Here is an 11,003-nt window from a genome sequence, read left to right on the forward strand (position 1 = left end):
GTCAGTGGAATAGAAAACAGTGTTACCCTTCTCCTCGTTGCAAAGTAATATGGCAGGAATGCACAACTACAAAAAAGCCATTCAGAAGTTGTATCTCAATGGTTAGTGGTTATACCTGAGGCCAATAGGTTTGGAGAACTCTGAACTCTCTTCACAGCTGTTAATGTGACAGACATTGCAGCGCGTTTGCGAGCACACCCACCGCTATCTGGAAGCACAAAACAATACAGACAGCAGCCCCAGACAAAGGGAGCAAGCACATGCAACATATCACAGTGTGAGATATGCCAAACATGTATGAAAGTAAGCATGCAGTTAGGGAACTGCTGCAGAAATGTGTGAATTCGCAAGTTTGGCAGATTTGCAGAAAACATAAAATTTCACAAGCTTTTAATAATAAACCTCATAGAAAATAACTGAAGAAAGCTGTATTTAATATTTAAACCCCTAGGGAAATATATACACTCTGTTACCTGAAAGACTGCTTAATTACAGCTAATTAGTAAAAGCAAACAAGTAATCAAGATAAAGGATTAAGCATTCCAAAATAATATTAATCAATAATCTGCACTGTAAAATGATTTCATTGTATGCATTAGAAAGACACCATTCATAAACTAAGCTCATGTTCGATCAGCTGACAAAGTACTTTTTTTCAGTCTTTTGGATTCTCTATGCTCAAGAAACAAAATTACTAGTGAAGGCATAATTTTTTTTTTTTCATTTTGATGGAACAAACTGGTTGTCCCTCTTCTCCTTTTTTATCTAAGTTTAAAAAAAAAAAAAAGTATGTCTGGAACTGAATAACATTCTGAGGCAATGACTAGAAATCTAGAATAATTAAAAAAAATGAGGTATAGAGAAAAACATTCCTTCAGGATCTTGCCCAGCTCATTTCTTTCTTTATTCTACTTCTCTCTCACTGGAGCTGCCATTGCATTTTATAAATACTCTCTTACTATTAGAAGATAGCTTTCCCACAACTTAGCTTTGTAGCAACTCTAGCATAGTTGTAAAAGAAACTTAATAAATATTTTTCCCAATTATATTTAGCAAGAATATTCTTCTGCTCTTCACTAAAATAATTATTTTAACTTTAATATTTGATACTACTGAAATTTCATTCAGTGCTTCAATGAAGTCAGGAACTACAAGCATGATAAATGCATTTTTTATTTCTGTGACCTATGACAGGGAGTTTTATAAAATTAAGTTCTTAATGAAGACCTGCAACCTATTTGCAGAAAGTATTTGGTAAGATAGAAGTAATTTGAGCCACAGAGTCATCTTTAACCCACGTCTCTAAGAGAAGTGAGCTCCTGGTATTTCTTTGCTCATTCCAATATTCCCCTGTTCCTTCAGTATTTCCAATACTCCCCTGGCCACAGGTCCTGTAGGATATGCACTAAGTAGTTGTTAACACTGGCAAACATCAGAGCCACTGCCTCGATGTAAGTGGTACCAAAGACTCATTGCCAACTTCAAGGCTCAAGGCAAAAGGCCAAATTTTTTCAGCCAGCAGTAGTTGAAAGCAATACATTACCTGCCATTAATTATTGGCATTGTACACGTGAAACTAAGGCAATGGCTATCAAATCTGCACATTTGTTTTAGTTTGCTTACATAAATACAGAATGGCAATGGTAATTAAAATCACATTTTCCATTCTTGTATTCCTTTTCCCCCACCATCAACATACATCAGAGGTAATTCCAATGAGATCTGATGATGTGTTGATACTGAGGTTCTGTTCCAATCTGAATATTGGCAGACTTTGAAAGCATACTACATTTAATATAAGCTAGAAAAAATTTTTATACTGTCACAGCTCTTATTCAAACAAAGTGATACTTTACTTGTAATTTTTCAAGAGCTACCTTCCTGAATTTCATGATAGAGAAAGTGAAGACAACGAGAAGCTGACTACAAATATTTAACTATTTTAACTTCAGGAAATTCTGCTTCAGTTTAGTTTTTAATGTAACTGAACTGAGTCAGAGTTTTATACTTCATGGACCCATAATCTAGCAAAGTGTTTTGGCTTTATACAAGATAAATAAAACAGATTGTACCTGACTACATACAATATTTACCCCTATATATATAATATAAATATATATATTCACAAGTCTGTACCTGCATTAATTATCAGTATCTGTACAACATAATGAGATCCAATTAGCACTCAATTAAGACATAACCTCCCATTTATATGATATTGAGTTGAGCAAAATTTCTAGTAGAATATGAATGTATGTGGGCAAGCACATATTTATGCACGATGGATTCCATCTTCCCATCTATGTTCAGGCCAGGCTCCCATTAAGTGGAGTGTAGAGTATTAAGAAACAGTACTGGAAACTGAATTAATGATCTTCTGCTCATTTCCCTTGCAAACTAAAAGCAATTAATATTGCATAGCTGTTACTTAAGGAACAAATGAGGATATGTGAAACAATCTATACAAAATGCTTGTATATATAAAAAATATGCGCGCAAATATGTATTTACATGCTCCCAACTCTTTTGACCTGAAAAATTCTTCAGGAATGAGCCCTGTCTTACCAGGTATTGTTTTAACATTGAAGCAAAGGAGACCGGAATCAGCTAAGGTCTGCAGGCAATGCTAGAACGTGAAACTAAGCAATAACTCACAATCAAAACAGCTGCCTAAAATGCAACTGCAGCTTCTTTTTCTCTCCCTCTCTTAATTCTGTTTCCACCTTTAACCCCTTCCCCTAAATTCACAGCCCCAACAGCTGCTCCCACTAGAGACAGCATCACCCTGAGTGAGCTGTATCTGTATTTGACAAATAGGCTACTGGTTGGGTCCTGCTCCAAAGCTAGATGGAGACGATTCAAAATACCACCATTTCATTTAAGAACAGGGGGTGGGTTTCTGAAAAGATTGTTTCAGACAGTCCGTAAAAGCAGTGGCATAAACAAAGGGGGCAAAGATGAAAGGATGGTGACCTTGTGTGAAGAGGTGAGAGAGAGCAGCCAGGGGCAAGAAATTCTTAATAAGCTCTTAAAGCTTATTAAAGAAAAGAAAAATGGCATCCAAACATGTTTGCTGATTATTAGTCTATTCACTGTAATTGTGAATGGTACCATTTTTCCCTTTGTCTGTACAGTGAATTCAAGTTTAGAAGTCTTCAGATCAGGGCTTCTTACTCCTTATTTGCATTCTGACCTTCTGAAGCAAATACATACTGCTGGGTCCAACAGTCCAAGGCAGACAAAGCTGCTGCCTCTCTATGTCCCCAGATCCAGCCAGGAGGGAGATTGGAAATGCATTCCCAGCAGACACATGTATACACCCCATCCATACACGGGTGGACACACAGCTCCAAGCACTCACACTAATACAGCACAACGGCCTCACCACCCTTCCCTCTCTGGCTGAAGGTCCACTAGGGAGAATGGCACACATGGACAGAGTGGATCCTTCCAGCAACTGGGCTCAAACATTGAGTCTGCCACTCAATGCATGCCTGGCTCTCCTGTGACAGCCCTGGGAACGCCCTGAATGAGGGAAACCCTTTGTTCCTTGGGTCTTCTCAATTTGTGTTCTTGGCTGCCCTTGTGTCTCTGTGCCCTTCCAGGCTTATGGAGATAGATAGGCATTTGATGGCTCCTATGATGGGCCTGGGAGTATCCTGGCAGGGCAGGCTATTACTTGGGCTTCCTCTCCTTCCACTGTTTCTCTGAAGTCCTTTTTGGATGTGCTGATAAGCTTTTTACCACATAATCTACACAAACCTATTATTTGGTTCTTTCATGCTGCTAAAAAGTCAATTTTTTGTAGAATGCCTGGAACTCAAGCCCAGCTAATTTACTTCAGTGATCTAAAAGCGGCTTAACAATCTATTCAGGAACTCTGCATAGACCCAAGAAGTTCTGTTCTTGTGTCCCAGACAAAATTTAAGAGAACAGTCCATGTAATGGCTTCCATTAATAATTTTAACAAACAGATAATATTTGCAGTCTTCCAGAACTGCATACTTTTCACTCTTGGCTGTTTTTATGTGCTTCATCTAATGCAAACAGCTAACCTGTTTAATAACTTTAAAATTAGATGCATTTATCAAGAATGATCTGTGTGAAATTCAGCCAAAATATTTACAGATGAACACTAAAAATCCGTTTTAACTATTAACTTCTATCCATTTATTATTCCTCAATGCAATTACCTCTCCTCCAACATGAGCTATGCATGCACATATGTATAATGAACAATAAGGACATTTATCCTGTGTTTTAATCTGATGTGAGCTTCGTGGGCAGCTCATGTTTTCTGTAAGTTAGTTAATCAAGCAACCAAGTTAATGATGTTCATCAATCTGTAAAATACCTGAATACTTACTGAAGAAATCCCCTATATATAGCTTAAAATACTTTTCTGTTGATGATTGCTTAGTCTGGGTTTAAAAACACACACAACATTCTATGAGACTACTATTTTAAAATTGTGACATTTGAACTCCAAAAGGAAGCATGAGCCAAAGTACCCTTGATACTTTTGAAAACCTTCTCTATATTTTACCTCTATTTCTTAGCTTTTGCAAAAATGTTTCATTGCCTTATGCTGCTGAATATTCCTTCCTAACATGTGGTACAGAATTAACATCAAATGCTAAAAAATCCCTCCCATATATGGTAGAGTATTGCAAACCAAAGCTCTTCAAAACATTTTCTCTGTAGACAAAAATATCTTCCGGAGGGTTTGCTGAGACAGACTGCCAAGTCTGCAGCCACAGGGAGCACTGGCTTAGGGGAGCCCCCTCTAAGCAGTAGATTTACTTTTTACTTTTAAAGCTGCATATACACCAGCTTTACCACTCCACCAGTTACTGGCATCAGACTAGAGAGCTCATTTACCTACAGGAGTCATTAATGAAACATGTATTTTTAAAAAAAACTACTGGCAAATCAATAGTATCTGATAACCTCCAACTGGACCATGCACAAATTCCTGTTATAAAGCAGTGAAATAAAAAAACCCCCATCAACCCCAAACCAAAGCTGTAGCACTCATGTTCAAAGAAAGCATAGTGTAGAAAGAAAAAAGGAAAAAAAAAAAAGGAAAGAGGAAAAAAAAATAGCTAGACAGGACACCAGGCAGAACAGCTTCCACCTGAGTCACTCTCTTAATGAAGTAACGCTTTAAGTAAGTGCAAGGATAGGTGCAAGATGTCCACTTTTACACCCTACTCGCAGGTTTTTATTTTTTTTTTACAGTCAGAGAACAATCTACATCAATGGAACTGATAAGAAATGCCACATTTTCTGTCAATGCCTTCTTTTACTGCAGCTGATAATATTCACACTAATATCAAGCATACAGAAGATGAAAAAATGTTTTCACTGTCTAAGTGAAGAGTAGATGAAAGTTCAACCTAAAATCATGATATCTCTAAGTAACTGGAGAGGATTTCAGGCATGTTCAGGTCTTTAAGGTCTGTTTTCAAGGCTCCTGTGTGATCAGAAGATTCCCAATCCCCAAGAGAAGTCATTCAGCCACAGATTATTTAAATCTTATGTCTTTTGTCTTGAGAATTCATAACTTACATGAAAAATCTTAGTATAACATTGAAAAAAGTCATACTTCAGGGTTGCAGTAGCACAAACTGGCAATTTACCTCTTTATTCACGTTTTTTGAATGTGAAGCTATAAAATTACCTCTATCATATGATTTTAACTCATATGACAGCAATGCACAATGTAATTATAGTACGATGATTAGCCAAGTTACTTCTGAAATTACAGTTCTATTAAACAAGTCTTATTTTAGTACTATCTTAATTATATAGAATGACATGTTTAGGAAAGGCACCTTCACTAAAAATGAGAGAGGATGGGAAAAATATCAAATAGTATTTTTATAAATGAAAAATACACCACCTTGGATAAACAATTAAGAACAACCAAAACTTTGGGGAACAAAAGTACACACTCAAATGAGGAAATTAATTTCTCTTGCTTGTTCTATTTACAAATGTAGTGGTATCAAGTGAGCTAATATATTTTAACTTTGTATTAAAATGCATGTTCAAAAAATGGCTCCTACTGAGTTCCGAATGTCTGAGACAACAGGAAGTCATGAAGCCTGATTAATACAGTGATCTAGATAACGGCACCTACACCATGGAAAAGCTAATCCCTTTGAGTTAGAGCATGCTGCTGAAAATCAGACTGCAAAGGTAGTTCTGGTCCTCAGGTCCCACATACCATATCATGGTGAAGCACTGTGGTCAGTGACAAAGCCACTGGTTTGGAAAGGATGGATATGTCTATCCTTGGGCCACAGGTTAATCTTCAAACCAGACAGTTCACCTAAAGAGCTGACTGCAACCGAAAATTTACACCTAAATGAGGCCAGGATTTCAGCAGTCTGCTTTCAAGAGACCTATTCCCTCTTCCAGCACAAACAGCAGCACTATCTTACAGGCTTCGGAAGTTCAGGAGCAACTATTAGTATGCTGTCATAGATCATGAAGATAACTTTCTACAGAGTACTTAATTTGGTCAATACATCTGTTACAGCAGCTTGAGAGAAAATACAAAGCACCGTAAGTACAACATATCCTCAAGATTATCCTCAGCTGATATGCAAGTGCAGTTTATAATACAGGGCTGTGTTTATATGCCCCTTAATTTAGTGACAGTACAGAATGGAAATAAAGGATTTTAAAAGCATGCACATTTTCTTAGGAAAATGTGATGCTTTAATGACACTCTTCCATCACTGCTATACCCTCATACTATGCATTTTCACATAAAACATATACACGCACAAAACTGATACTATAAAATTAAGAACAGAAGGCTAAACATGCACTTTTATTTTGTGTATCCATATATATCCATACATAGAAAAACATGTATGTAAATTTTACATATGGAATACAAATGCACATAAGCAGGCACACTACCAAAGTATCTTGGTTATTTTGAGTTCAGCACTCAAAGTACAATTTGTTCATGAAAATTCTAGTAAATTTGGGATTTTCTCTGCTCACAAAACAACACATTAAAAAAAAAATCTCACAGATGCAGCATACCTGTGTTCATTTTGACACTGGAGGATTTGCTATAAAAGTCTTCAGATTTCCTGTGGAAAATAAAACGATCTATTAATTTGCACAGGACAAGAATGTGTGGTACAAAATGGCAGCAGGGCTTTTTGGAGGGGTGGAGAATCACTGTGATACAAATGGCAGTCCTATTTTAACACCGCTTTAATTAAATTGGTACTGCTTGTCCTTCCAAAGTTAAAGATGAACTCTCACTTCCATTATAAGTCACCCTATTTTCAAGTGTTTAATATCTCTGTTGTAAATATTTTCTCTGGCATAAAAAAACCCCTAGTGATTAACTTCTGGTCTTGAAACTATAAACTAAAAATTTTTTCCATACAGGAACATGGAAATATTTTAAAAAGATGTTTATAAGGTTTATTCACTCCTTTGTGCAAACTAAAAGCTGTGAAGAGTAGGTCTCTCCAAATATTTTCTAAGCAGCCAAAGTTACCAAGTCTTTCTTAACAATTTATGAGCAGATGTGGTTGTTTCCATCCAGTGATTTAACGTATCTCCACAGACAACACTGAAATTCTTAATGTTGCTTGATGTATTTCTAAGCACAGAATTGGGATGTGTCTTCGCACCCACAGGAATCCTTATCAAAACTCCTAATGGAATCATTAGGTAGTGAACCAAGTCACTATACGCCAACGCACTTTTGAAAGATAATAATCTGCACCAAAGTAATGTAAAGTGCACACAAAGTTTGAGTCTATTCAGATATCCCAACTCTATACAGTACTTACAAACAAACAAATAGTGAAACACAACAAACCAAACTACAACTGCAGAAAACTCATAGCATCCTACATTAACAGCCTACTGATATCACAGGACAAAGTAGACACTATTTTCCACCTACTGCCAGTTTATGTCACAGCTTTATCTCAGGATGAAGTGGCATCTGCATACTAGCCAGTCTTAGCTGTATTGTTACATATACACTGTCCATTATAATTTACTTTAGAAAATGGGCAGACACACTAGAGGCCAAAATACTGAGGGCTTTAAAAAAAAAAAAAAAAAAAAAAAAAAAAAAAAAAAAAGAAAAAATCATTCTCCCACTGCACTGTTCCCACACCAAGCCCAGGATAAAACCAAGGGGAAAATTAGATTTTGTGATGTAATACAGCTTCAAAAAATAAATTAAAAATATAAACTGCCTGGCTACGTTGGAATAAGTTGGAAGGTATGCATAAGGGACCATTTTTGTGATGGGAGACTCAAGGTACTCATTAATACAAGTAAACAAAATATCAAAACAGAATTCCAGTTCGACTCAACAGGAACCCTGAATTAACTGTACCTCTGAGGTAACATGTATATTGCTGTATTCTCTTGTACTCATAACAAGGCCAGACATTCCACTGCTTGAAAAAACTACTGTTTTTCAGAAACTATCTGAACTCTGCTGCTATTATGCAGTCAGTTTTGTGACAAAAAGAGATGTATGTTAAACTTCTTGAGAACTATGGAAATAAATAACTGGCAGTGAATGAAGTTCTATTGCATTATTTTTATGCTGCAGCTATCAGCAAACTATCCCTGAGAATTTTTAAAAGATCTTTTAAAAATTAAGGCATATTCAGCTTGTAAAAAAAATTTTTTGATATATGGTGTCAGACTGAAACTTTGGATTTCTTTAACTGCTACAGAATATTCTTACAGCCTCAAATTCCCACTGTGTTTTCAGACTGCTAGAGGAGACACCATTTCCAAGCCTTCTTTTAGCTTGGAACTGGATTGCTGATGGTACCACGTATAAGCTATGAAATGCAACATGATATTTATTTTCAGACCCAACAAGTAGAGGACTCTTGGAACATTGCAGAGCCAAAATGATTTCTAGCAGGTGGCTTTGATATATTTACCCAAAGCATGCTTAACTCTTACTCAAGTTTTAACAGACAAAACTCAGTTTCAGCACCATAGCTTTGTCTTCCTAAGAATTTCTATCTGAACAGTTTAGGCTACATTGCTGACACTCACCGAGGGACCTCATAGAAATCACTACCGTTTCTACATTAATCTAATTTTGCTAAAAAACAACTTAGTCTTGCATACCTAACATATGCATGTAAATAAGGCAATCCAAATCTCACGCATGCAAACAGCAGGCCTTGTATTTAATACTAAAATTATTTTGAATTCCCTGCTTCTAAGGAGCTACAGCACCATTCAAATACTTAATGATACTGGGGTAGGAGCCAAATGAATGCGATGAAATTAAATGCCATATGCCTGAAATGACTTTATTCAACATGGTTTCAATCAGTCTTTAAGATCCTTGCTTCAAGGAGGAAGTGGTGGGGGGAGGAACAGGGAGCAAAGGGCTGGTTTTGTTTTGTACTGAGGTTCCTTCTTGATTTCCTTCTGAAAATTTTTCTTTGGGAATGGGTTTGCCCCTGACAGAGGAGAGATGAATGTTCCACTGGAAGCATCAGACACTAACTACTGCCAAAATGCACACCCAAAGATCAGCTACAATACTCAGCTCTCAGACAGCCAATGCTGTGACAGAAGGAAGGCCTGCAAGGACTGTACGGACACAAAGCACCACAGGAATTATTGAGTTTTCAAAATCAGTCACCTAGATTGGGCAAGTCTTCTACTCAGTTCACATCTGATCTTTGATGCTGAGGTAAAAGAATAGCGAGTTTAAGCACAGTAGCAGGCCCAACTTTTGCAGAGGGAAATCCAGGATTAATCTTCGTGTCATTTTCTGTAGCTAGCTTCATTTGGAAGAGCTAATGAAGCAGGAAATGAATGACTGTGCTAACGCACAAAAATGGACCTGCTAGGTTGCATACAACTGCAGTTACCATTGCTACATTTAGTTTCACTAAATACATATCCTTGATAATATTACAATGATTAACTTAGCTCAGAAATTCTTTGCATTGCAAGAGGTTACTGCAAAGTCTTGTGGGAATCTCATTGACATCTGCTCTATTTTCTCCAAGAGACCCTGATATCTACTTGTGATTACTTCTGTTCCTGGTAAGTTCTGAAGTGGGGGGTGCTGAAGGAAAACATTCTGTCACCCCTTCTGTTCCACACTCATATGAAGCTATAAAAAGGGTTAGTGAGAAGTCAAGGAAGGTTTCCCCACCCTCAGTTTATTCATGAATCAAGATGCATGACTTTACTGCTAGAGGTTTAATTCCATTCTTGATCAGCTCTTCAAGCACCTACAACCGTAAGGCAGGAGAACCATCCAGACACAATCCTGTGCCACGTGCTCTCAGATGACCCTGCCTGAGCAGGAAGGTTGGATCAGGTGACCCAATGTGTTCCCTTTCAACCTTACCCATTCTGTGATTCTAAGTTAGCTCTTATTTATTCTTTGCCATTTCACGAAAGATATTATAAAAAGCAGGTTTAAAATGTAATTTTTTGATAGAGTATTGATATTAATTCTAAATCTAATTCTAGTATGTGCTTTTTACAGTTACCATCCTTTTAATGAATTCTACTTCAAGGACCTTTAGTGAGAGAAGCAATTGATTTAGAACACAGAGTGCAGATGGATCAACAGCAGCATAGATATGTGTCTGGCTGGAAAATTACAGATTTTCATTTTCTTAGGTAGAGAGCAGTTCCCAGATATTTGCAGAGGACAGGAGCTGTCCCGACTTTCATCAGAAGGAGTGTCAAACTTTCATTAATGTTGTTTGCTAATTTCACAGTTTGAGCTAGAGAGAGTAATCTACTTGAGAAAATATCTGCAAAGCTAAGAAAACAAGTCAGTGGGTGAGTTTACTACAAGGATTGTTTATTCGGTGAGTTTAAACATTGCAGGTGATCCACAAGCACATATTTATTACCCGGCAGGATTCTATTTTGCATGTGGCAGTATATTCTTTTAACACACATCATTAAGACTCTGCAGAGCATTCCTGCTCCACAACAGGTCA

The 11,003-nt window shown here is 37.0% G+C and overlaps 1 protein-coding gene across 36 annotated transcripts in view; it reads right to left on the reverse strand.

Annotated features, from left to right (window-relative positions):
- Positions 1-7,132, reverse strand: part of SORBS2 (sorbin and SH3 domain containing 2) — a 79,534-nt gene extending 72,402 nt beyond the window's left edge. For 31 of the 36 annotated variants that reach the window (XM_042014838.1, XM_042014830.1, XM_042014823.1 and 28 more), the window contains exons 1-2: positions 7,066-7,111; positions 116-208 (exon numbers count right to left, since the gene is read on the reverse strand). In XM_042014838.1, coding sequence (XP_041870772.1) covers positions 116-208; positions 7,066-7,075 — 103 coding nt within the window. In that variant the 5' untranslated portion in view covers positions 7,076-7,111. Of the gene's footprint in view, positions 1-115; positions 209-7,065 lie in introns of all 36 variants that reach the window. The other 5 variants (XM_042014831.1, XM_042014843.1, XM_042014820.1 and 2 more) reach the window with 2 other exon arrangements.
- Between the last annotated feature and the right edge of the window lie 3,871 nt (positions 7,133-11,003).

The sequence above is a fragment of the Corvus kubaryi genome, unplaced genomic scaffold (genome assembly GCF_017639235.1).
Source record: "Corvus kubaryi isolate FWS band 111438036 unplaced genomic scaffold, C.kubaryi_AGA036_p1.0 split3-131, whole genome shotgun sequence".
Lineage (NCBI taxonomy): Eukaryota > Metazoa > Chordata > Aves > Passeriformes > Corvidae > Corvus > Corvus kubaryi.